The sequence below is a fragment of the Terrapene carolina genome, unplaced genomic scaffold, assembly GCF_002925995.2.
Source record: "Terrapene carolina triunguis isolate 2854851 unplaced genomic scaffold, T_m_triunguis-2.0 Scaffold85, whole genome shotgun sequence".
In the NCBI taxonomy this organism is placed as follows: domain Eukaryota; kingdom Metazoa; phylum Chordata; order Testudines; family Emydidae; genus Terrapene; species Terrapene triunguis.
The window spans coordinates 12,250,839-12,277,831 of NW_020664436.1; the positions used below are offsets into that span (position 1 = coordinate 12,250,839).

At 44.7% G+C, this 26,993-nt stretch overlaps 2 protein-coding genes across 2 annotated transcripts in view; one reads left to right on the forward strand and one right to left on the reverse strand.

Moving 5' to 3' along the window:
- The first annotated feature begins 66 nt into the window (after positions 1 to 66).
- NDUFAF7 (NADH:ubiquinone oxidoreductase complex assembly factor 7) lies at positions 67 to 17,365 on the forward strand. Its single transcript, XM_026649555.1, has 10 exons — positions 67 to 167; positions 545 to 708; positions 8,104 to 8,184; positions 9,637 to 9,747; positions 11,297 to 11,510; positions 12,099 to 12,157; positions 12,749 to 12,862; positions 15,058 to 15,201; positions 15,611 to 15,784; positions 17,023 to 17,365. The coding sequence occupies exons 1-10, from the start codon at positions 86 to 88 to the stop codon at positions 17,236 to 17,238; spliced, it is 1,359 nt and encodes a 452-aa protein (XP_026505340.1). The 5' UTR covers positions 67 to 85; the 3' UTR covers positions 17,239 to 17,365.
- A 2,727-nt stretch (positions 17,366 to 20,092) lies between these two features.
- The window catches only part of PRKD3 (protein kinase D3), an 87,612-nt gene continuing 80,711 nt past the window's right edge, over positions 20,093 to 26,993 (reverse strand). The window contains exons 17-19 of the mRNA XM_026649632.1: positions 25,243 to 25,510; positions 23,743 to 23,828; positions 20,093 to 22,599 (exon numbers count right to left, since the gene is read on the reverse strand). Coding sequence (XP_026505417.1) covers positions 22,426 to 22,599; positions 23,743 to 23,828; positions 25,243 to 25,510 — 528 coding nt within the window. The 3' untranslated portion in view covers positions 20,093 to 22,425. The remainder of the gene's footprint in view (positions 22,600 to 23,742; positions 23,829 to 25,242; positions 25,511 to 26,993) is intronic.

Sequence of the window (26,993 nt, forward strand, 5' to 3'; positions counted from 1 at the left end):
CGGGGTGGAGGGAGCATACACAGCACCCAGGAACTGGCAGCGTCAGGACAAAGGTGGAAGGTCAAAGGGCACGGGTGCTGCAAACATGCCCCGGCTGTCTGCACTGCGCTCTCTGCTCGCGGCTGTCCTCGGTGTCTCCTGGCAGCAGCGACTTCTCGGTCACCATGGTAACAGCCGGGCCCAGCGCCGCGGCCGTGTCACCACAGCGCTCTGACCCCCATAGCCCCCCTCCGCGCCCGCAGCGTCCGAGTCCCTCGGGGGCGTTGGGGGAAAGGAGCCCGCGTCCCGAGCTCAGCAGGGAGCGGACAGCGCGGGGGCGGGGTTATCCCCAGCCCCGGCGCGCGGGGGTCGTGTCTGCAGCGCTTCCTCACTGGGAGTCTGGCATGAACGTGCCCGGCCGCCGGGCCAAGTCTTTAACCCCCCAGCGCCGCCTTGCAGCCGGCCGGGGTCCCCCTTTCCCGCAAGTGTCTCAGCTAGTCACGTAATGAAAATCCTTCCTGTAGTGAGGGTGTCTGTGTGTTTTCCTCCCCTAACGCTTCTCCAGTTGTCCCGGCTGCGTGGAGACGCCAGTGTTTCAGTGCCGGAAGCAAAGCAGAAGACAGCGGTCAGGTTACTCCAATCCTAAAGCATCTCATGTTCAAAATAAAGTCAACTGGCCCTATTACAGTCGCTGAATATATGCGGGAAGTTCTAACTAATCCTGTGAAGGTACGTGCACAGCCTGGTGCTTCTGAATGCAGTTAGTGTGAAGCAGATAACATCGCAACACATTGCTGGGATGGTCCTTACCTCTGATAAACTCCCCTCTTTCAAAGCATGTTTTTGTTTCTTTTAATAGACAAGCTAGACCAGCTCATAATACAGTTTGTAACCAGGCTGGTAACTTGCTAATGGTTGGTTTTGCACACATATCACATTGTTAATTAGTAACCAACACAGCTAACGGTGGCACACAGTTGCCTTCCTATAACTGGTTTGGGGAAGCTTTATTTAGGGTGGAGATGGGAAGCAGAGGGGTAGTTTGCAATGTAGACCCCTAAATGTACCTATGTAATCGGGTTGTCAGGTCCTCCTCCCAACTCTTGGGGAGTAGGACAGTACAGATATCCCAGAAGGTGCTGCCAGTGTCACTTTATGTGCATGCTTTCCTTCAGAGGACTAATAGGATAATATATGCTGGAATTCCATCACTGCCCTTGGGGAAACTGCACCACAAAACTTAAAGTTCTTCTTCGAGTGATTGCTCCTGTGTATTCCACTTTAGGTGTGCGTGCTCGCCATGTGCACCGGTGCCGGAAGTTTTTCCCTTAGCAGTACCCGTAGGAGGGGAGCACTGCTGCAACCCCGGGAGTGGAGCCTCTATATCGTGCTATAAGGGGAGCTGCGCACTCCCCCAACCCTCAGTTCCTTCTTGCCGCCAGTGAAGGTAGTCGGAACTTTGTGCTCCAGCCCTGCTGTAGCCCTTCTAGTAGCCTTAGTAGTACTCATCTTCTCCATAGTTGGATAACTTCTTTAGTTAGTTGCCTGGTGCGGGGCATGTCCCGTGCCCCAGGCTTCAAGTCGTGCGACTCCTGTCGCAGTTCTATGCCAAAAAGTGACCCTGCACAATCAGTGTCTTCGCTGCTTGGGTGAGACTCACGTAACCGATCGAACGAAACATGAGAGAGATATCCGGCTCCGGGCCCTGCTAATGGAATCTGCATTGGCCCCAGCACTGCCGCACCAATCGGACTTGGCACCGGGTACCACATCCTCGGTGCGGAGCGAGGCGCCCTCCACCAGTCGGCACCGTGCACCCGCTAAGAAGCAAGGGAAGACTCAGCGGCACCAACAAAAGGACAGGGGTGAGGCCGGACCCGAGTTGGGCAGCCCACGATCCCCCTCAGGACCCGACTCGTGGTGAGCGGAGTAGCCCAGTCCCGTCCGTGCGTGCCTCTCCCGCGGTGAGAATGCTGTCGACGCTGGAGGCTGCACAGGCTGCGCGTGACATCCTCTCCCTCCCGGTGCCGGGTGCGCCGCCCGAGACGGGCCCCCGGTCCCGAGGGAAGCCGCTGTTGGGAGCACACCAGCCCTCCCCGACAAGACACAGCCCGCGCTCCGAGGACCGTGCGCCCCATTCGACAAGGTCCTCACATAGCTCGCATCAGCCCTCCACTCCAATTAGACTGGCTGACTCGTCTGCGCGGGAGTCTCGAAGGTCCTCCACTCCCCAACGGAAGCACAGGCACCGAGACAAGCGGCGTCGACGCTCCTCTTCGGATAGGAGCTACAGGACAGATCCCGACCCCATCGTTATGGACGCTCGGGCTCAAGTGCCCGCTCCGCCAGACACCATAGACGGAGCTCTCCTCAGGCGTTACCGGCACCGAAGCGTCGTAACTACGATCACCGGCATGACTATGAGAGCAGCACTTCGGTCAAGTACAGCTCCTCATCGTCGTCGAGGTCCAGATCTCGAGGTCGGCACCGGTATGACCGTAGACGCTCCCGTCGCTCCTATGACACCATGCAGTCAACGGCGACCTCGGCCTCGGCACCCAGCCGCCTGTCCCGGAGCCACACCAGGCCCCAAAAGCAGCCTGCACCACTCGGCACCCAAGCCGGTCAGTGGCAAGGGGCACAGTGGCAGGCCAATGGTGTCAATGGGCACCATGGCCACAATTGCCTGCCCAGGCGAGACCCCGCTCGGTAGCCAGGGCGTCCCAGACCCATTCGGTGTCCCCGCCACGACAGAGTCAGAAGTCGACAGGCACCGAACCGGCAGCACCGGGCCCGGACTCAGTCTTGGGAGTCGAACCAGCGGCACCTCCTGACACCCTGGTAGCCGGACCAGCCCCCTCGCCGACACCGGAGGAGACCATAGCGGCACCTCTGTCCATTATACAAGAGGACTTTAAGCTCCTCGAAAGGGTAGCCTCGAATCTCCAACTCCAGGCTGAGGAAATGGAGGAGCCGTCGGACACCCTTTTCAATGTACTGTCCTCCTCGGCACCGAGCCGTGTGGCCCTACCCCTTCACGAAGGTGTGGCCAACATATCGACTGCCCTGTGGCAGACCCCAGCTTCCTTGGTGCCCATTTCCAAGAAAGCGGAGAGAAAGTACTTTGTTCCGGCTAAGGAACATGAGTACCTGTACTCCCATCCGGCACCTAACTCCCGGTGGTGGAGTCAGTCAACCATCGGGAACGCTACGGCCAGCCTGCACCCACCCCCAAGGACAAAGATGCCAAGAGACTTGATTCTTTTGCCAGGAAAGTTTATTCTTCTGCGAGCTTTCAACTTCGGGTGGCCAATCACCAAGCCCTGTTGAGCCACTATGATTTTAACTTGTGGGTGTCTCTACCGAAGTTCGAGCCTCTTCTCCCGGAGGGGGACAAGAAAGAGTTCAAGGCTCTGGTTGAGGAAGGGGCAGCAACGGCGAAAGCAGCCCTCCAGGCCGCCTCAGACGTGGCGGACACGGCAGCCCGTTCTATAGCGTCAGCCATATCCATGCGAAGGGCGTCATGGCTTCTCCTGTTTGGTCTGTCTGCAGAGTCTCAGTCTCTGGTGCAGGACCTTCCCTTCGACGGGAAAGCGCTGTTTGCGGACCAATCCGATGTTTGCCTGCATGGGATGAAAGACTCCCGTACCACCCTGCAACCTCTGGGCCTATATGTCCCGCCAGCGAAGGACAAACCTAGGCCGCAGACCTCCGCTCCCCCCGCTAGGGGCAGATATGAACACCCTCCTAAGCGACCGAGGGAGCAGAGACGCAGATCTCAGCGTCAGTCCCGCTCAGCCCCGCGACCAGACCTATCGAAGGGCAAGAGGCAGGAGAAGAGGCGGTTTTGACTCTTTGGGGGAGCCACCGGGCCTCTTGCCACGGACGCCCCCCAGTTAATAAAGTTTGTGTTCTGCAACCGTTTATCTGCGTTTCGAGTGAAGTGGTCCTGTATAACGTCGGACCAGTGGGTCCTCAGCACGATTTCCAGGGGCTACATGTTGCAGTTCACCTCACCGCCCCTCCACTACCCCCTGCCCCGGGAGGACCTCGGGGACTGGGAACATGCCGCCCTCCTAAACCAAGAGGTGGCGCGTCTTCTCAACCTAAGTGCGGTGGAGAGGGTACCGGCGGAATTTCAGGGCAAGGGATTTTACTCCCGGTACTTCCTGATCCCAAAGGTAAAAGGCAGGATCCTCGACCTGTGGAACCTCAACAGGTTTATGGTCCACTACAAGTTCCGCATGGTATCCCTCACCTCCATCATCCCCTCCTTAGAGCTGGGGGATTGGTTTCGGTCCCTGGACCTCCAGGATGCGTATTTCCACATCCATATTTTCGAGGATCACAGGCGCTTCCTCCACCTCCTGGTAGGGCGGGACCATTACCAGTTTGCGGTCCTCTCCTTTGGCCTTTCCACAGCCCCCAGAGGTTTTTACCAAATGCATGGCAGTGGTGGCAGCCCACCTCCGGAGGAAAGGGCTGCAAATTTTCCCTTACCTGGACGATAGGCTCCTCAAGGGCAGCCCTCGGTCCCAGGTTCAGGCCCAGATGCAATTTCTCCTGTCCACATGCGCGGGTCTGGGCCTAGTGGTGAATGAGGCCAAGTCCACGTTGGTACCTGTTCAGCGCATACACTTCATAGGGGCTCTGCTAGACTCCCGAGAGGCCACAGCCTCTCTTCCCTGGGACAGATTCGAGACACTCAAAGGTCTCGTAGCCTCGGTCACGGCCTTCCCCGTGACGACGGCAAGGGTATGCCTTCAAATCCTAGGTCGCATGGCAGCATGCACATCCGTGGTGCGACATGCCAGACTCAGAATGAGGCCCCTCCAACTTTGGTTGGCCTCCCAGTATTCCCAGTCCCGGGACAGCCTGGACAAGATGGTCCGATGCCTCCCAACGTGGTGGCCACTCTGCAATGTTGGTCCCTCCCGAGCAATACGCTGAACGGGGTCCCCTTCCGAGAACTCCCTCCCTCTCTAGACCTGGTGTCAGATGCCTCGGACCTGGGCTGGGGAGCCCATATAGGGGACATTCAAACCCAAGGCAGATGGTCGACCTTGGAATTCTCTCTGCACATAAACGTCAGGGAGCTCAGGGCAGTACGCCTGGCGTGCGTAGCGTTCAATTTGCACCTTCGCGGGAAGGCAGTCAGAGTCCTCACGGACAACACGACCATGATGTATTACATCAACAGGCAGGGAGGCACGCGTTCCTTGGCCCTGTGCTGGGAAGCCCTGGACCTATGGGAGTTTTGCATAGCCCACGATATCTCCCTACGGGCCTTCCACCTACCCGGCGTGTGCAATGTGCAAGCCGATCGCCTCAGCAGGGTGTTTTCCCACCAATACGAGTGGTCACTCCACTGGGAAGTCGCCCAACAGCTCTTCCAAGAGTGGGGAGCTCCCCGGGTCGACCTCTTTGCTACCGCCCAGAACAGACGCTGCCCCCAGTTCTGTTCCAGGGCAGGAGCAGAAAGGGGGGCGATCTCAGACGCATTCCTCCTCCAGTGGTCAGACCAACTGTTCTATGCCTTTCCACCCTTCCCACTGATAGGCAAGGTTCTGCAAAAAGTAAAGGCAGACAGGTCGAGGGTTATCCTCATAGCTCCAGATTGGGCCCATTAACATTGGTACGGGACCCTTCTGCAACTTTTAGCGGCCCCCCCCGCAGAGGCTGCTGCTTCGCCCAGACCTCCTCTCCCAGGAGAAGGGATGCCTTCTCCACCCCAACCTGGCCGCGCTCCACCTGACAGTGTGGTTGCTCCATGGTTAAACGAGGAGGAGGGAAGGTGCTTGGAGAATGTAAGACGAATTCTGTTGGAGAGCAGAAAGCCGTCCACACGGCGCACGTACCTTGCCAAATGGTCTAGGTTCTCCAGGTGGGCGGGGGAGCGGAGCCCCTCCCCGTCATCTGCATCCCTCCAGCTTATTCTAGATTAACTCCTGTCCCTTACGACCCAAGGACTAGCCCCTGCCTCCGTCAGGGTTCATTTAGCAGCCATTTCAGCCTTCCACCCTCCAGTGCAAGGTCAATCGGTGTTCTCCCATCAAATGACCTCCCGCTTTCTAAAGGGCCTTGATTGTGCATTTCCGTACGCCAGGGCCCCGGTCCCGCAATGGGATCTGAACCTAGTGTTATCCCGCCTCACGGGTCCTCCCTTTGAACCCTTGGCCACGTGTTCCTGGTCCCACCTCTCATGGAAAGTGTCATTTTTGGTGGCTATCACCTCAGCCCATCGGATCTCGGAACTTAGGGCCTTGACCTCGGAACCCCCGTATACGGTTTCCCACAGGGATAAGGTCCAGCTTCGTCCACACCCTGTGTTTCTCCCGAAGGTGGTCTCCGCCTTCCATATGGATCAGGATATTTTCCTGCCAGTACTCTGTCCTAAGCCCCATTCCTCCAACGAGGAACACCACCTACACACGCTAGACATACGTAGAGCACTGGCCTTCTACCTGGACCGAACCAGGCCGTTCAGGAAGTCCTCGCAACTATTCGTTGCGTCGGCCGAGCAGATGAGGGGGCAACCAGTGTCCACCCAGCGCGTTTCCCGCTGGATCAGCTTGTGCATACGCACATGTTATGACTTGGCAGGGGTTCCCCCGCCGCCTATAGTGAAGGCGCATTCTACGAGAGCTCAAGCCTCATCAGCCACCTATGTGGCCCACGTCCCTATCCAGGACATATGTAGGGCTGCCACGTGGTCCTCTGTCCACACTTTTTCCTCACACTATGCGATTGTCTCCCAAGCACGGGATGATGCCGGGTTTGGTAGGGCGGTACTCCGTCCCTATAACCTTTAAACTCCTACCCACCTCCATCAGATATAGCTTGGAGTCACCTACCGTGGAATACACAGGAGCAATCACTCGAAGAAGAAAGGACATTTACCTGTTCCGTAACTGGCGTTCTTCGAGATGTGTTGCTCCTGTCTATTCCACATCCCGCCCTCCTTCCCCTCTGTCGGAGTTGTCTGGCAAGAAGGAATCAAGGGTGGGGGGAGTGCGCAGCTCCCCTTATAGCGCGATATAGAGGCGCCACTCCAGGGGTCACAGCAGTGCTCTCCTCCTACTGGTACTGCTAAGGGAAAAACTTCCAGCACCAGTGCACGTGGCGAGCACGCACATCTACTGTGGAATAGACAGGAGCAACACATCTCGAAGAACGCCAGTTACGGAACAGGTAACTGTCCTTTTCACTCATTTGGGTCTCCTACAGAAATAGTCATGAGTGTCAGATGTTAGGAAAACTACACAAAAATTCCCTCCTTGGAAAATGCTGTGATCATTCAGTTGGGGGAGGCAGGTGAGAGAGGGGAGGAGGGTTCATTAGTGAGATTTTCCTCAGTCCTGGCAAAATTTTCCTTTATAATTTGAGATGCACACCCCCTCACTTGCATTGCACTGCCAGCAGCAGCAGCATTATCTCTGGAAGAAGCACCTGCAATCGGGTTTCTCCTACTAGCCGCTTAGCTATTTAATATCTTATTAGATGTGTCTCTGTTCTAGTTAGCTTGGCACCATCTCCCCTCCACCTTGTTAATTTCAGTTATTATGGCAATGCTCAATTCTGTTATGCTGTGAAGAATGACTTCTATAGTTGGTTGTAAAGTCTGCAAAAGAATTAATTCTGGGTGCTGTACAAATCAGACTGTCCTCTCTCAAATGGAATTGACAACTTTGTCATTTTAACCCACGCTGATCAAATGATCATAGAAAGTTAAGCTGTCATACAGAACACTGTCAGGTTCAGATTTCTAGGGACTCATAAAAAGGGGAAGTAAGCTCAGTAATAAAAATCAACGTTTTAATTGTTTTAACATTTATTCTTTTTCTTCTACAAATCCAAGTTCATTTCTTATTTTTTCCTTGATGTAAAATTTGTTGTTGCATCAATCAAACTCACCCCACAAAACTCCTCCTACGGAAAATGGCGAATTTTGGATTTATTTCATTTTTTTCAGCATTAAAATGACTACATTTGTTCAGTAGACTGGAAAGTGATTTAATTTTTAAAGCTCAGGAGAATATGAAGGCTTTCATATTAGTGATCGGAAAATAAATGTGATATTATTCTTTTTTTTTTTTTTTTTTTTTTTACTTTACTTTACTTTAGGGTTACTATATGCACCATGACATGCTGGGAGAAAGAGGGGATTTTGTTACGTCACCTGAAATAAGTCAAATCTTTGGGGAGGTAATATAAAATTATTTTTTTAAATGTTCCTTTCATCCTTAAAACATACTGTTACAAATACAGTTTATGAACATGTGGTCATATATGTTACCAGTGCTGATAACATTTGTTGAGAAGCAAAAATAAACAGACATCTGAAAAGTGACTTTGTTGAAAGAAAAAAGCATTTGGGGCCTTCACATGTATTGTGTATGAATTATTTTCATACCAATTTGTTTGGTTCATAAGCAAAAAACTGTTGTAACTTCCAGGCTTGAACTCAGAACAAAGCTTGACTTTTAGATCCCATGCTTTCTGACTGATGCTATTACCAGTAATAAAGACTGTACAGGCCAAATTCTGCTTTCAGTTGCACTTATGAAAAGGTATTGTATCAGTGCTGGTTGCCTATGTGGAACTAAATTGGTATCCACAAGTGGCTTGCATTTGATAGTTAGTTAACAATTCTTTTGATGCACAAAGCCAGAAAAGAATCCAGCTCAATCTCCCAGAACGGTTTTAGTTCTTCAGGGCTGACAGTAATCAGATCTGCTCCCTCTAGAGCAGGGTGGGCAAACATGGCCCGGGGGCCACATCTGGCCCTCCAGATGTTTTAATCTGGCCCTCGAGCTCCCACCGTGGAGCAGGGTCCGGGGCTTGCCCCGCTCCGCGCGGCTCCCGAAAGCAGTGGCATGTCCCCCCTCCGGTTCCTACATGTAGGGGCAGCCAGCAGGCTCCACATGCTGCCCCCACCCCAAGCGCTACCCCCGCAGCTCCATTGGCCGGGAACCGCAGCTCCATTGGCCGGGAACCGCAGCCAATGGGAGCTGCAGGGGCAGCGCCTGTGGACAGGGCAGTGGACAGAGCCGGAGGGGAAACATGCCGCTGCTTCTGGGAGCTGTTTGAGTAAGCGCTGCCTGGAGCCTGCACCCCTGACCCCCTCCCATGCCCCAACCCCCTGCCCCAGCCCTGATCCCCCTCCCATCCTCCAAATCCCTCTGTCCCAGCCCCTCATCCCTAGCCCTACCCCCAGAGCCCGCATCCCCAGCCGGTGTCCTTTTCCCCTCCCCCCCTCTCCTCCAATCCCCTGCCTCAGCATGGAGCCCCCTCACGCACCCTGAACTCCTCATTTCTGGCCCCACTCCATAGCCCGCATCACCAGCCAGAGCCATCACCCCCTCCTGCACCCCAACCCCCAATTTCGTTAGCATTTATGGCCCTCCACACAATTTGCATACCAAGATGTGGCCCTTGGGCCAAAAAGTTTGCCCACCCGTTGCCCTAGAGGTTCAGGAGTCATGTTGGCTGCTTAGTAAAAGAATGAGAATTTTACGTAGCCACTTTTCAGCGCAGATCCATGCTGTAAGACTGGTAAAATAATTTAAATGTTTTGGTTTCTGTAGGTGAAATGCAGGTGTATGTATCACTAATGCTATAAATTCTAGTAAGTTTTGTGTGTTTTCTTCGCAACAGTTAATAGGAATATGGTATGTTAGTGAATGGATGGCCACTGGCAAACCTAAAACTCTCCAACTGGTGGAACTAGGCCCAGGTAGAGGCACTCTTACAGATGATATTTTGCGGGTACGTAAAAAGAATATAATATTCTCTGTATGTCTGAGTTTACTAGTTTGGGGTTTTCTTTGGCTCACACAGCTACCATATTGAAACCTGAAATCCAAAATGAAATTCCATAATGTGTTGAAACTTCCTTATCTACTGAATGCATTTTGGTTACTAGACTGCAGCATTGGATTTTACCTAAGCATATCTATCCGTATTCCTGTTATTTTAGTGAGGAAACTGGGGGGGGGCTCAGAAGTGAGATGAGAACACTGGATATTAGAAGCACAATTGTGCAGATCCATCACTAATCCACTGTAATATACAATTACATTGAGGAAGAGGGTAAGAATATCCCATTAGAATACACTTATAGAAAAGTTACCCAGGGTCGTAAGCAGTTTATATGAATGTTGCTGATTGTAATTAGGAGGCCCTAATGTGAGCTACAGAAACAAGACAGTATTACAGGCTTGAATCTCAGAGGTGATCAGTATCCTGAACTCCTATTTACTCCAGTGGGAATGGCAGAGGCTTATCACTTCTTGGGATATCAGACCCTTTCTGATGTAATGCCCGTTCCTCAATTACCAACCAAAAGGAACGTTGTTATTGGAATTCAGTACTCCAGGGAAAATATTGGGAGCTCCCACTCCTTCATTCACAAACAAAAGTCAAATGTAATAATGATTGTGGAGTGCATAATATACATTGTTCTCGTGTATCCTACTTTGGAAAAAGCAGAGATTGCTGGTGAACCAGTGCACTCCAAAAACAAAATTTGCTCTAGGTGTCAGAGAAATTGCTTCTTTATGCCAGACTCCTGTTACTCTCAATAAGCTTTCATTCATTCCCACTTCTTCTTGTCACCTAGGGGGGGCTCAGGCGGGCTCAGACTTTGGACCCCCTCCTGGGGTTGTGTAGTAATTTTTGTCATCAGAAAGGGGTCGCAGTGCAGTGAAGTTTGAGAACCCCTGCTCTAGTTGGGTTGTTTTGTAGAACCACAGGACTTGGTTCTGCTTCTGTTGAAGTCAGTGGTAAAGTTCCCCTGACTTCGATGGGAGCAAAATTGGAAACCCCTTTTATTGTAAAAGAACCCTGCACTTATGGGGCGGGAGGGAGAGAGGGTTTTTTTTAAATGATCTCTCAGCCTGAATTGTCTTTTTGGGTGGGGGAGGGAGAGAGTTAACTTTTCACTTTGGGCTGTGCTTTTTGATTTTTCCCATGTGGCCACATTGATACCATTATTTAATATGAACTACGGGATAAAGATATGCAGCTTTCTGTTGTTGCTGCTGACTAGTGACCTGAACCAAGGGTAATACTCACATAGGTAAGGGTGACAGGATCAGGCCTTAGATGAGCTAGCTGAGTACACTCCTCTCTAGACACCAAGGATGAAATTCTGGTCCCACTGAAGTCCGTGAGTCCAGGATTTAACCCCAGATATGCTCCCTTCACATTTTTCAGTCTCCAACAGTACAAGCAGTTAAAATCAACTCCTAACCCAAGTTTACAGTACTGCAGCACACAACTGCCTCTATCCGACTTCCTCTTTCTCTATTTACAGGTCTTTAACCAGCTTGGCTCTTTACTCAATAAATGTGACATTTCTATTCATCTGGTAGAGGTGAGCCCCAAACTAAGTGAGATCCAAGCGTTGACGCTCACAGGAAGGAAGATACAATCAGAGCTTGATGTTACTTCCCCTGTCTACATGAAAGGCATTAGCAAGGCTGGAATTCCAATCTTCTGGTACCGAGAGCTGCAAGATGTACCACAAGGTAGTTATGATATTTTTTTTTTTAGTTGTAATGATGGCTTTCTTCACTCATTTGTAACCTTTTTATAACTGATAACTTCTCTGCAGTGTGGTTATGGATAGAAAAGTAATTCTGTATGAAACCACCCCTACTTCTTTTGTGAGCCTGAACAAGATTTGGGCCCAGATTTTCTTAAGTGGCCATTGATTCTGACATCCTCCATTTGTGGATGCCCATCTTGACACCCTTTGTGCCTGTTCTTCAGATGTGGTGAATGCATGCAGGTCCCATTGACTTCATCTGCACTTCCTGGATACCAACAGGACTTCTGAAAATCAGGCTCAAGCTGGCAACCCAAAACAGAGGCATCCAAAGATAGTGGCCACTTTTTAAAATTTGGTCCTTAATGTATCTGTGCCTCAGTTAGATAAAATGGGAATAATAATAATTGCATCTCTCATAGTGATGTTGACTAGCTGAATTCATTACTGTTTATAAAGTACATTTTGATTCCCAAGTCGAAGGTGTTAGAAGTACAAAGTACTATTGTTAATGTATTTTTATGTTGAAACACTGATGTCCTTTTTACACTTTTTTTTTTTTAAACAGGTACCAGCTTTTATTTAGCACATGAATTTTTTGATGCCTTGCCAATACATAAATTTCAGGTACATCTAGAAGCCCATTGTGTGTGACTTTCTGTTTAAGGGATGTGTGGTACATGGAAAAATAAAACTCATTACCAAGCCAGACTGGGACTTGTTTACTAACCCCACCACTTACAGAAATATATATTCAATTGTAACTGAAGAAAAATTAGGATTGAAAAGATACTATGTTGTATGTATGTTTTATTGAAAAAATAAAGAGAGACTTCTAAGGTTTCAGGAGAAACTTAAATCTTTCCAGATTCTTATGGGAATAGTTTGCTTAGGTAACTTGAATAAAATTCTGGAGATGGGTGTTTATATGAATTTGGCAATAAAGTGACAACTCTTAAACTTACACCTCCATGGATGTACTTAAGCCTGCATTTATTGACCTTAAGAGCATTCTACCAGACCAATTTCCCAGGCTTTCCCTAAAAGGCAGTTGGCTGGGGGTTCTGGTCCAATGTACATTTGATATTGTTATAAAAATGTACAAGCATCTCTGTGTTTTGATCAATCTTTAGTTCAAACTAATAGATACATAGGCTAATGAGTTCTGATGGGCTACAGTTTGGAACATCAAATAAATATTTTTGGTTTATTAAATAGAGAACAGAACAAGGATGGCGTGAAGTGTTGATTGATATAGATCCAAAAGCTCCTGACCAACTGCGGTTTGTTCTGGCACCATCTGCCACCCCTGCTACAGAATACTTCATACAGGTAAGATTATGTCTACCTGAATTACATCAGATTAGCACTGCCCTATTCTTTCAAGCATCTGGTTATTATTGGCTCTTCAGTTAATTCTGTGATTCCCAGAACACCTTCATCTGAGAATCTACTATTTCGTACTATATAATCGGGTGAGTTTGTTAGCCTCGTATAAATCACTGCACAGTTTTAAGTTTTATTGTTGCAGGAAAAATGTTGAGCTTTGTTCCTCATGAGTAGTAAGTAGGAGCATTTAATAGTTACAAAACCTTACCGTCCACCTACCTCTCCTTTTCCAAATGTAATGCTGGCTGTGATGGTGCTTGCAAAAGACTGTTTGCTCATGTGAACGTTTAAGCTGGTACGTCTTTGTGAAGTTAGAGCATTATGGTGTTTGGTTTGCATTACAGTAGCTCTTGGCCCCCTTCTGTATGTACACCTACTAAAAGACAGTTCCTGCTCTAGAGAGCTTACACTATAAGGTCCTGATCCTGAAAAGTCTTGCAGGTGCTTAACTTTATGCACTCTGAGTGGGGTTCAATGGGACTTCACATAGGCCATAAAGTTAAACACATGCACCAGTCTTTGTGGAGCTGGGGCCTAAATAGACAAAGTATCAGTTTACAGATGGGGATCTGAGGCAGAGGGACACAAAATGCTAAACAGGAAATCTTTGGCAGAGCTGGCACTTGAAACCAGACTTCCTGAGGCCCAGGCTAGCATGTTACCTCCAAAACCATCCCTCCCTGTCACTGGCTCTGATTCAGCAAAGTCTTAAGCATATTATTGGTACCTGTCAGTACATATTAATCCTCTAAGTCCTTCTTTGAATATTAATTTCATTTACATGTTAACTATCTCTCAAAATCTTTACGGTACTGAGTGTGTATTTGGATATTAAGTCTAGAGTGTTCGGTCCATAACCTGTGGATGACCTATATTCAGCAATTTCTAATGATTGAGCATTAGCCTATAATCCATCCTGGCAACTCCAAGTCTGTGGGAAAATAGATGTCCAGGAAAGAGAGCCCCTCAAATTACCCAAAGTGTCTACAGAATATAAGCAGGATTGGTTGATTGATCAGGAGCAACTGTTATTGCAGATGCTTTCTGCAATGATGAAATGGGGGTCAATTAAAAAATGTTTTTGGCAGTGGCTGGTTGTCATAGCTGCTAGAAATAATGACCAGATAAGAATTCGTTTTTTGCTTATCAATCCTGTAACAAAGATACAAAAAAGGAAATTCCATAAGTAATGACAAATGAAAAACCTTAAAACATATGGCAAAATCAATCATAGGAAAGTATTTTTCCCTATACAAAAGGGGTTTCTTTGTCTCACACCGTATGAAAAATAGAGGGCTTGAAAAATAGGTTGGAGAATGCAAAACTACTGGTATCTCACCAGTTTCAGAAGGGAGAGAGAGGCAGAGGCCAGCTTTTTACTTTACGCCAAGGGTGATAATGTATCTTTCTGTATTATGTACTACATAGTGCTGTAGTAATCTGTAGTAATTATCTTTTATTAAATTCCATTTGATCCTGTTATTTGACAGTCTTGAATCATTAAATTCAGATGTGCAACAGTATGCTTCAGTGTTCTGCTGAAATGGGGTTAGATATGCCCATTACAATATGTAAGTGATTATAACTGCATTTTTCTAAACCAGGGTCAGCTTTTAAAAACAAAGCTACATTTTCTGAGTGAAGCAAAATTTCCAACTTAAAACTACTTACAAAAATATTTTTGGGTTAAGACCATAAGGTGAGACATTTCATCTGAGGAGGTCCTTTTGTGAGAGAGAGGTAGCTGAAGTAGTATTTTCAATCTCCAATTAGAATGGCATAGTAATGACAACCTGATGCTAGTATTCATTTTCATTAGAGAATTTTCCCCATAACACTCTGGGGCAGGTAGATGGGGAAGTTGAATAGTACAGTGGGTTTTTTCCACTATTTCTCTATTACCACAATACACTTCCCATATAAATTATTTACTGAAGAAAGCATTGGCCAAAACCAGTTCAAGAAACTGCTAGGGTAACCTAGAGCAGCTGAATATGGGGGTATGACCCATGTACGACAAAACAATCTGACAACAGGTACAAGTCAGAGAAACGAAAAGAAATTTTTTTTTTGCTCTAAATCAGCTCGTTACTTTTTGTGTGCTGATTTATGCATTTAATCCTTACATCCTGCATTAGGGTAAAGAAGTAAGAGATCACGTGGAAGTATGTCCTGATGCTGGCATTCTCATTCAGAGACTTGCCTGTCGTATTCAGGAGGATGGGGGAGCTGCACTGATTGCTGATTATGGTCACAATGGAAATAAGACTGACACTTTCAGGGTAAGTTTGATAGTTAAAATGCTCAGTTATCTTTCACTCCTTACTGCATAAGTAGATCAATGACTATAGAAAGTAGCCAAAGTTCTGAAAGATTTGCTCAAGAAAGACCTATGACTAAAAGCTATTAATCTCCTTACTATGCAGCAGTCAGTGAAACTACTTTTGGGTGATGGACTGCTTACACAAGTAGAAGTTGCGGAATTGGGCTCTAAATAAATATGGGGGAAGGGATGAGTGAGGTGGGCCCTTGATTCTATCGTCAGTGAGTTTTTGTTTATGCAATTGGAGAAAGTAAACTTTAAAAACACAAATTTGCCTGTCATGTATTCCTTCTGGTATTTTTGGCCTAAAGACAGACTGCCACCTACATGTGCACTGGCTTAAGTTATCTTGTAACTTCATTTTTCAGAGTTTCCGCAGTCATCAACTTCATGATGCATTAATAGCTCCAGGTACAGCAGACCTGACAGCAGATGTTGACTTCAGCTATCTCCGAACCATGACACAGGGAAGAGTAGCCACATTGGGACCTCTAAAGCAACAGGAATTCTTAAAGAATATGGGTATTGATGTCCGGCTGCAGGTAGGGTTTAGTGATTGCATGTAGACACTATTACTAATGCACAAACACCTCATAATGGCATAGAGAGCACACTTAAAGTTTGCGGACGATACCAAGCTGGGAGGAGTTGCAAGTGCTTTGGAGGATAGGATTAAAATTCAAAATGATCTGGACAAACGGTCTGAAGTAAATAGGATGAAATTCAATAAGGACAAATGCAAAGTACTCCACTTAGGAAGGAACAGTTGCACACATACAAAATGGGAAATGACTGTCTAGGAAGGAATATGGTGGAAAGGGATCTGGGGGGCATAGTGGGTCACAAGCTAAATATGAGTCAACAGTGTAATACTGTTGCAAAAAAAGCAAACATCATTCTGGGATGTATTAGCAGGAGTATTGTAAGCAAGACATGAGAAGTAATTCTTCCACTCTACTCCGTGCTGATTAGGCCTCAACTGGAGTCTTGTGTCCAGTTCTGGGCACCACATTTCAGGAAAGATGTCAACACATTGGAGAAAGTCCAGAGAAGAGCAACAAAAATGATTAAAGGTCTAGAAAACATGACTTATGAGGGAAGATTGAAAAGATTGGATGTGTTTAGTCTGGAGAAGAGAAGACTGAGGGGACATAAGTTTAAGTACATAAAAGGTTGTTACAGGGAGGAAGGAGAAAAATTATTGTTCTTAACCTCTGAGGATAGGACAAGAAGCAGTGGGCTTAAATTGCAGCAAGGGCGGTTTAGGTTGGACATTAGGAGAAACTTCCTAACGGTCAAAGTGGTTAAGCACTGGAATAAATTGCTTAGGGAGGTTGTAGGATCTCCATCACTGGGGATTTTTAAGAGCAGTTTGGACAAACACCTGTCAGGGATGGTCTAGATAATACTTAGTCCTGCCTTGAGTGCAGGGGACTGGACTAGATGACCTCTTGAGGTCTCGAGCATATGATTCTATGCCTCTGCTACAGTAAGCATTCATTAAAAGTGGGTTTTATGTAAAAACCTTCTTGTTTCTATATACTGTCACTTGGTTGCAAGTTTTATTAAAATTTAATTTTTAATTATGATCTGCAATCAATGGTGTTTTATATTTTAAAAGTAATTTTGGGTAACAGTTATATTCCATTCAGTATAAGGCCCCATTTGGATCTCACTAGTTATACACAGATTCTGGTCTCCTGATCTTCCTAGTGTAGAAGGGTTATTTGTGGGAGAGGAGGAACAGAAGTAAAGGCATAATGAACATTGTTTCTTTCAGGTGCTATTGCAAAATTCAAGTGACACAGCAATGCACAAACATTTGCTTCAAGGCTATGATATGTTAATGAATCCTAAGAAAATGGGGGACCGCTTTCATTTTTTTGCCCTGCTGCCTCATCAGAGACTTGCACATTCTGATCAGAAAGTGAATCTACAACACTCAAAATCTCTTTCCGCACCTGTTGCTGGATTTGGTGAACTTATCTGGAAATAAAGCCAAAGATTAGACACTGTATAATTGATGGGAGCCTGCCAGTAACTATTAAAGTCACAACAAAGAAAATGAAGTCTATGCATTTTATAGTTTTACATATTCAAGAAAATAAACTTTTCTTGTAATGGATCACTTGTCTGTATGCAACAAGGATTTATTTAACCGGGTTATGCACTGCCTTTGTGCTGATGTACAAGCACAGGAAATGTACCATCATTCTGGCCTGCTGCTTCCCCAGAGAGCTTCTTTGTGCCTCCATCTTAGGTACGTACCTGTGGTTTCCTTGGAACCTGAGGCAGCATTAAAGGCCCAAAGATTTCTCCCCAGATTCTCAGCGATTTCCCTGGTTACACCCCTCTTAACTGCAGCCCTCCATTACACCTCAAACAGGCTGCAGTGATAAATCTATATGATGCTTATCTGTTGTGGGTAACTGGGCTACTGTAATTGACTAGAATGACCTGTGTTGTGTATAAGCTAACATCAAACTGAACAAATTTTAGCAGTTCCTATACAAGAAAGGTATACACAGTAAATGAGAGCAAACTGTTTGTTCCAGTGGATTTTCACTTTTAACACTTTGATTGTGAATGACATACCTGTGAAATCAGGTTTTACTGTACTTATTAGTTGACATACAGCCATGATCACTGACTGCAGGGGTGCCCAACAGCCCACCAGAGCATTTCCTAAGGCCTGGGGCCTGCTTCAACACAATACTAACAGCCAATGCAGTGTAAACTAAAATGATGTAAACATAACGCTAATGATTTCTTGTTTTTAAATAGGTTGTTTCTATGTAAAGTATTGTCTAAATACATATGAAACAAGCAGAACTTAAATATAAATCAATAGAGGTGACTGTAAATCTTATTAAAATATGTAGAATCTTTTGACCTACCCAAGGTTGTGTGTAGGTTTACATGGCCCTCCTGTGTAATAAAGTTGACCACCACTGACCTAATGGACAAAAAAGTTAATTACTACAGTCCCAGGAGTCTCACTTCTCCTTTCCTGGGAGAAAGCTGACACCCTTCTATGGTTGAAATTTTCTCAGTGCAACTGGTCCAAAGTGGAATGAAAATGTTGCCTTCTAAGGCACACATGTATATGTAGGTGGTGTCAACTGCAACAAAGGGTTAGGTGAATAAATCACTTTACCATAAAAGGTTTCCATTGTACAGCCAGTAAATAGTATTCATTTGGCCACATTTTCCTACTGCTTGCTACATTCTGGGTGTACTTTTAACAGTAAAGTTACATTCATGCTGCAATAGAATACACCTTGATATGTTTATTTTACTTTTCCCACTATTCTAGGGCTTACACTGTTACTGCCTATTCTGTAAGAATTTAAACACAAACGAAGGAATGACTAAGTGAACAAGAGGTAGCTGAACTATGACAGTTCTAGAAGGTGAAAGAAAAATTGCATAACAACTTTGGCTATTAGGAGGTACTGTCAAGAAGCTATCATACTTGACCTACGTTAACATTGTTTGATGTAATAAGAGATTTGGGGAATGTCCTGTGGATTCTAACTAGGTATATTTGTTTAAAACCCAGCACTCCTTGTCAGTAATTCTCTTAATCCATTTTTAAGAAGTCAAATGTTTTGAAAGATCTGAAGGGGGGGAAGGAGGGGAGTAGTACACCCTTGGCAGCAGCTGTGCTCACATCAGTGATCCCAGCACACAAACAAGTAAGTACACAGACAAGTTGTTTTCAAGGACATTTTAACACAGATGAAGGAAGGGAATCCATGTAAATGGAGGACGACAAATCTGATAGGGAAATAAATTTTATTTTCAAGCTTAGAGGATATTTACAAACAATGGGATGTATAAAAATATAAAAAAGTACTTGACAGTGTCCTTTTGAGGCTACAAATTTTACTTGAGCTTTTTCTAGCATCAACAAAGCACTATTTCTTGCATGAATGCAACTTCTTAATTCAAAACAGGTTAATGATTATGTAGCATTGGGTACAAATTCATCTGGAGCAACTGATTATTATAACTCCAGGTTCTTAGTCAGTGACTTAAAGCTTAAAATTTAATAAAAAAGGTTTTAGGCTTTCATTAAAAAAGTTAGAGTGCAAGCTGTGCAATTCATTTCATGGCTTGTAAAATGTGTGTGATAACTATCAGAGTAATACAAATGTTCCAGTTATTTTTCATCTTAAGCATCAAGCCACAACAGGGTGTGTATTGCTACAGTACTGGCCCGTGCCATAGGTGTTCTGAGGCTTGAAGTATTTGACTCATCTTAATAGTGTACCAGTGATCCAGGAATGCATATGCTTAATTTATTGCTATTAGAATATTGCTACTTAATTCTAAAATTCATTAGTTTTAAAATCATGGGTGGGGATTTTAAACAACATATCCTACTGCTATGGAATTCACTATAGAAGGATTAGACAAAAGGGCAACAAATTTGGAGCACACTTTTACTACTAATTTGAATACGTTTATTTCCAGTGTTTTTTGGGGGGGTGGGAAATCCTCAACTTCCACTATCTGCTTCTAACCCCAGGAGTCCAAATGGCTTTAACAGTTTGTGCTCCAAAAGCCAATTTCAATTCTCATTTTGTTTTTAAACCTAAATTGGGAATACTGAATAGGTCTTATTTTGTGTTTTAAAATAGAAACACACTTCACAGGGGTGGAGGGAGGGTAGTTAGGCCTCTTCATTTCATGGATACAACCCTCTCCTCCAACCCTAAGAACATAAGAACGGCCATACTAGGCCAGACCAAGAGTCCATCTTGCCCAATATCCTGTCTTCCGCCAGTGGCCAACGCCAGGTGCCCCAGAGGGAATGAACAGAACAGGTAATCATCAAGTGATCCATCCCCTGTCACCCATTCCCAGCTTCTGGCAAACAGAGGCTAGGGATACCATCCCTGCCCATCCTGGCTATAAGAACAGCCAAAAGCTATTGTGCTTTTCAAGCAACTGACCTGCTTTAAAGATGTTTATTTAAATGTAATTGGAAGCCCTGAAATGCCTCAACTCAGAAGTGTTTGAAAGTCTAACCATATCTGAAGCACTACAACCATAAGAGGCCCGGTGCCCAAATTTCAGAGGTGCTAGAGAAATGATGGCAGCTAGAAGAGAAAGTGTCACTTCCCTCTCCAAGCCTGGATGTGACAAACTTTACAGGAAATCAGGCCAATACTAAGCCAATGATTTCACAGGTGATCAGACTACTTCAAAAATTAAAACTACAATTGAATTAGCATACAAGCTGTTTCAGTACTCTCTGTGGAGGGACCAATCCTGAAATCTCCCCTCAATGAGGCTGCAAGGCTAAGGGGGCAGATTCTGTCTCCTACTACAATTCCTTTACAGTCTTCTAGCACCACAAAAGGGAAAGGACAATCCCCTGGAGAATTCCCCAAATGCAGGAGTGGTATGGGCAGCTCTACTCACCCACCCTGATTTTGATAATTACAATTAAAAATATTTTAGTCAGCCTACAAAAACATTACCTCACCTAGAAGAGTAAGGAGACCCCAAAGGCTTCAATTACCTTTGCAACCGAAACCTACAGAATTTACATTTTAAAAAAACATAAGGACACTACCCAAAGCCAAGTTATTAGCTAGTTGGACCTATCTGGGAGATGCACAGCCTTGCATCAACTCCCAATAATACATGGCTGAAATTTCATCAGAAACTCACAACTTTAAGTAAATGGAGGCCTCCATTTAACATAGCGGGCATAAGGCTTTCTTCTTGAAACATGGCCGACTTTAACTGCTAAACTATCTTCCTGCACCATCATTTCAGAAGGAAACTTCTGCTTCCCTCTCCATTTGGCCACAGTTCTCAAGATGTGGCTGGGTATGTTTAAACGGAAGTTTCTGTTAAGAAGCTGAATTAAGAGTTGGTTTAGAACTCCTAATTCAGTTTCATAATCTATAAAGTTTAGGAAGTGGGGAAGGGGTGGAATTGCAGGTTAAAGACTGGAAGGCTGAAATAGGAGGCAATGCCTCTTCCTCCTGGCAGCTGGATTCATGAACTAACCTGTTGGCAACAGTTTGTGGTGCAACAGGACCTTTAACTCATGCTCAATTTTGATTTTTTCAGCAGGACTCCTAATTTAGTTTGTTCAACAGAAAATGAGGATTGAGAGTTGCCATCAGGCCACAAACTACTGCAGACAGGCTGAGTTCGGGAAACCTAAAATGAACATAAAATACGTTTTTCAAAGTTATTCAAAACAGTAGAGGAAAAGTGTTTATACTTTTCTTTACTATTTTGCATATCCTGCTAGAAACTATTTTTCCACCGTGGAAGGATATGCTACATAAAAGTGTGTATGCTATTTGTGCACTACTTTGGTGATTTTAAGACAAAACACCTTTGGTGCACACCAAAGACACATCCCAATCTTGCATATTAATGCACACCCTGTTGTGGTTTATTGCTCTATTGTAAGAGACAACGTTGAGGGCTACCACAGCTTTTTGATTGTCAGTTGGCATTCAACAGAAATATGAAATCCGGTGTTACTATCTTATTTTCAGACATCTGGAGAAAGATCCTTCAATTCTACCAGGGCAAAGAAAGTCAAGTGTTCAACTGCTTAAAACAGCGGCAAACGAGCATGTTCCTTTACCTTTATTATTATCGCATACCTGTCAAACATTCAGTCTTTTAAATTAGTCCTACTCCAGCATTTTCTGTTGTGATTTGGTAAAGGTATACGGTTTTGATTTCTTTTTACAGCCTCTTTCCACAATGTACAAACTAGGAAAGTGGAGATGTAGCTAAATACCAGAAAACAGTACTCTATGGCTTAGTAAATAAGGGACTAGGAAACCATAAAAAAATTGTTTCGTTATTGCATAGGCTACAAAAAACACAGAAAACTCACACCATGCATTCAATCTGTATGCATTACACCTCAGTAACATCGTCCGTAACCATACAGCTAGTGAAATGTTACCCAAGTTGCTTATCCCATTGCCAGATCACATTTCATAGTTCAAGAAATTAGAGATGAAGAAAAACTTGTTAGGTCATTTTGCTCATCCACCTGCCAGTGCAGGATCCTTCATGGTTTTGTAGATTGAATCATCTGAACAACATTCAAAGAGCAATATCTGTCCAGAAAAGTATCAACATCAGTTTCTATCTGAAGCTCCCTTCTGTAATGAAGTTAGCATGGTGAATATTAAGGGTCTTCTTCCATATCATCTGGATTCGGGGCCATAATGAAATGTTTGGGGTACACAAGGTTGTGTTCATAAGCATGTTCTTCCCAGCGAGCATCATCACTCTCATGGGTAATGTAACGCTCTCCAATGCGAGTTTCAAACTCTCTAAGGTCAAGCCAAGTCTGATAATCCTTTAAAAAAAATTAAGGTGAATGGTTTATGAAACCCATGGCAGCACAACAGTCATAAAAATCAAGTTAGCAATTCAATACTTTTAGTTTAATATGACTAGGTGACTACAGACAAAAAGATATAGTGCGAACCCAAACAGGATTAGGTTCACCTGAAGGGGCTTGAGTTGAAATAAGTTAAATCCCTCTGGTTTCAGTAAAAGTACAACACCTCTACCTCGATAGAACGCTGTCCTCGGGAACCAAAAAATCTTACCGCGTTATAGGTAAAAGTGCGTTATATTGAACTTGCTTTGATCCACCGGAGTGCGCAGCCCCGCCCCCCCCCGGAGCACTGCTTTACCGCATTATATCCGAATTCGTGTTATATCGGGTAGTGTTATATCGAGGTAGAGGTGTACTACGTACAATTTATGAAAATGTAATGATTCCAAGACAGACATTTTTCAGATATATGTAAAAATGCTGTCCTTTCAGTTGAAATACTAATTCCATCAAATCATTCAGTGGGTTTTCCAGAGTTCTCTTGTCTGTCTGTGTGCAAAATTGTGAGATTATGTAGTTGTCAGAGATCAGAAAGTAAAAGGTACCCGAGTGAAAACTGAACCAACACTTTCCTTCTACAAACACACTTCACCTCATCTTGCATCTTCTAAAATGAATCATGGTATACATTCTGCTTTCATTCTCTACTTGAGAACAAAAAGCATCCCACTCTGCCATGTATTTGAGGTGGAGTTGAGTGTTGATAATTGGCAATACTAAGGAAATGAACTCTCCACACCACTGCCAGATAGACAGTAAAGAGTAAAAACAGAGAAAAATTAACAGTATCATAGAGAACAGGAGGGCAAGATAAGATTCTGAAGGGCAGGGGGAAGGAACACATAAGGAGATGGGGAGATAGGAAGGACGCAGCAGGTAAGCATGGTCAATGAGGCTTGGTTCTCTCTCATATTAGATTAATTCTAGTTGCCATCTTCATGGATCTGCATTGTAAGATATTTTCATAATGTTGTGGTAAAAACAATTTACAGTTACAAAGTTTACAAAGCCTTTGAGCTATTTAATTTAAAATGTGATTCACTTAAAGGACAGTTACATACTGCTTTTATAGAAAATAAGGTGGGCAATAGCTCTTACCTGTAGCCAGGGGTGACTAAGAGATTTGTCAACACTGTAACGCTTTCTCATCTTCACTTGAAGCAAATTGTTTATTAAATCAATGGCTGGGGCGGGGGAAAAGCCACAGAACAAACAAATTATCAAAAATTCTACAGTATAAATACAAATCTGTCATCTCTAATGTAGTTTACATGTAACTCAAATTTAAGTGTTACCTAAAATATATACACAATGTATACTGTGTGAATCTTAGCCAAGCCAATGGTCTTTACAATAAGTTTTAACTCATGTTAGGAGAAAGCCAGAAAGGTAGTGTTTTGTTTGTTTTTAAAAAACACACTACTCAAAACCGAGTTTACTGATTTACTCCAAATTGAGTTTATTGATTTCAAATTTACTGTTAAAAATAACGTACTAATGTGAGGGTAAAATCCTAGTCCGACTGAAGTCAATGGAAGCTTTGCCAAAATTGGTCCTAAATTAAAAGGGGTAAAGTTTTCAAAATGACTGGGGTACTTAAGAACCTAGGTCTCATTAGAAGTCAATGAGATTTAGGCTCCTCAGCCAGTTAGGCTCTTTTGAAAATTTTATCTTACATCTTTTTAAAGTGCTCTCTCTTAACAGTAAGTTCCCACCATCACACACTACTCTCAGACATCCCTCCAGGTCTTAAGTATATACACCACTTATTTTATCATCATCGTGAATTTCACAGCTAGAGCTAGGCCCATGCTAAAACCCCAGGTCTGAACAACCTTGAAGTCTGCTAACATTTGGATCCAGATCTGAATATCTTCACTCACCCCTATTTCGTTATTGCACTGGACCAGAATGTTTGGATCCAGAATTCTAGTTATACACCTCTACCCCGATAGAATGCTGTCCTCGGGAGCCAAAAAATCTTACCACGTTATAAGTGAAACCGCGTTATATCGAACTTGGTTTGATCCGCCGGAGTGCGCAGCCCCGCCCCCCCGGAGCACTGCTTTACCGCGTTCTATCCGAATTCATGTTATATCGGGTCGCGTTAGATCGGGGTAGAGGTGTATGCATGCCTATGTTTCAAGCTATCAGTCCCAACATACAGCCATGCCAGATTGAACTTGTCATTAGTTTTCATGAAGAGTACACATCTTTACCTCCAGCCCACCACTTTCTACACCCAGCACAAAAGGTACCTAAACCCACATTTGGTGTGTTCATACAATAAGCCATTATGTCAAGTTCTATCAACAGCTTTCTGAAATCTAGTTATATCTATTGCTTCTCCCTTTTCTCTAGACCAATCGTTAAATGTAATCCTATTTGACATTGTTTATCTTTCACAAATTCATGCTGGCTCACACTTATTATGTTAGCCTTTAACCAAAGAGTCATTCAGCTGTCAATTTTCACATTCCTGTCTGAATCAAACTCATAATGCAATTCAAAAATACCTGAATTCCAAAGAATTAATGTATATAAAATGCTATAAAAAATAAGATCCCAAAAAGCAAAAGCTCTCTTTAATTTCTTTACCTTCACTAGAAATTTCCTTCCAGGGGTTTGGTGGATACATAAATGCTGCATTTTGGATTTGGTCATTTATATCTTCATCCTCATTAAATGGGAATGTACCACTAAGGCTCACATAGACAATTACTCCCACTGACCACATATCCAGAGAGCGATTGTAACCTTTACTCCGGAGCACCTCAGGAGCAAGATAAGCAGGGGTTCCAACCACAGAGCGCCTGAAAGACTTTTCTCCTATGATGCGCGCAAAACCAAAGTCACACAGCTTCACCTGTAAATAAATACAGTACTGTTAACTGAAAAATCTCTGGTAGATCTCACAGAGGAGCAAATGTCCAAACAAAAGTATGGTATCAGGCATTACATTTGCCATCATTTAATTATTGCTTGCACTGGACAAATTGAAGCAAAAAGCAATTAGTCCTATTCCTTCAGTGAGGTCTCCCTTTACATACTTGTCTTTGGAAACTTACTAGCAAACTTGAGAAAAAACAAACAGTAACCTCTTCTGTAACTGTTGTTCTTTGAGATGTGTTACACGTGTCCATTCCACTTCACTGCACATGTCTAACCCACTTCAGGTATGTGTGCACACCCACTGCACCAGAGACAGAGATTTGTCTCAGAGTGGTACCTGTCGGGGCAACACATGCACCCTATGCTGCCTTGTGATGGCATAAAGCGTGCAGCTGCCCCACAGCCCTTCGGTTCCTCCTTACTGGAGAGACTCTTGTTATAGAGGGGAAGGGGAAGGGTCATAGAATAGACACGTACAACACATCTTGACAAACAACAGTTACAGAAGAGTTTTGTAACCATTTTGTCTTGCACACGTCCATTTCACTTCAGGTGATTCACAAGCAGCTCAATCTGGAGGTGCATTTCGGAGTCTACCTGATAAACAACTGAAGGACTACTTGTCCAAACTAGGCGTTCTCTGGAATGCTGAGATACAGAATAATGAGTTGTAAAGGTGTGTGCCGATAACCAAGTTGCAGTCCTACAAATGTCTGTTACAGGCACTTGAGCTAAAAAACCTGCAGAACTGCCCGAAATCTTGCCGAATGTGCTACTACCCTGCTTCTCAGGGTTATATTGGCAATGTCACAACACATTTGCAAGAGGAAATCCATGATGAGATTCTCTGTGCTGAGACTAGAAGGGCCTTCATCCTGTCTGCAACTGCTAAGAATAGTTGGGATGACAACCTAAACAATTTGGTTCTGTCCAAATAAATACCTAACGCCCTTCTGACATCCAAAGTATGGAGTGTCTCTTCATCCTTATTGGGGCTTAGGAAAGAAAGTCAGTAAATTATATCACTTGATTGAGATGGAATTCTGATATTACTTTAGGCACATAGATGGTAAAGAGCAGGTTGCCATCGGTTCAAAGCATTGACCCATCAACTTTGTTAACACCAGATTTGAACCCTAGGGATATAACCTGTCCAGACCCTTTAAGAACACTGGATTAGAGAATACTGAGTGGCCAGTGATTGGAAAGTGGAAACTGGAGATAGCTCCCAGGTAAACCCGGATGGTACTAATGGATAGGCCTTGTTGTTTCAGGCAGAACAAGTAATCCAAGACATGGTGGAAAGAGGCCCAGACTGGAAAACATCTTTCTGCTATAACCATAAGGAAAATCATTTTCACTTCAACAGAAAAGTATATTGACTAGAAGGTTTTCTGCTATTCAGGAAGATGTTTTGTACATTCTCTGAACACTCTGCCTCTTAAGGCATTAACTAT

What these genes read in the sequence shown, in the direction of transcription:
- NDUFAF7 (XM_026649555.1), top strand. Translation starts at nt 86, where the DNA reads ATGCCCCGGCTGTCTGCACTGCGCTCTCTGCTCGCGGCTGTCCTCGGT. An exon ending in TTACAGATGATATTTTGCGG is followed by an intron (nt 9,748 to 11,296) that starts GTACGTAAAAAG and finishes CTCTATTTACAG; the next exon opens with GTCTTTAACCAGCTTGGCTC. An exon ending in GCTGCAAGATGTACCACAAG is followed by an intron (nt 11,511 to 12,098) that starts GTAGTTATGATA and finishes TTTTTTAAACAG; the next exon opens with GTACCAGCTTTTATTTAGCA.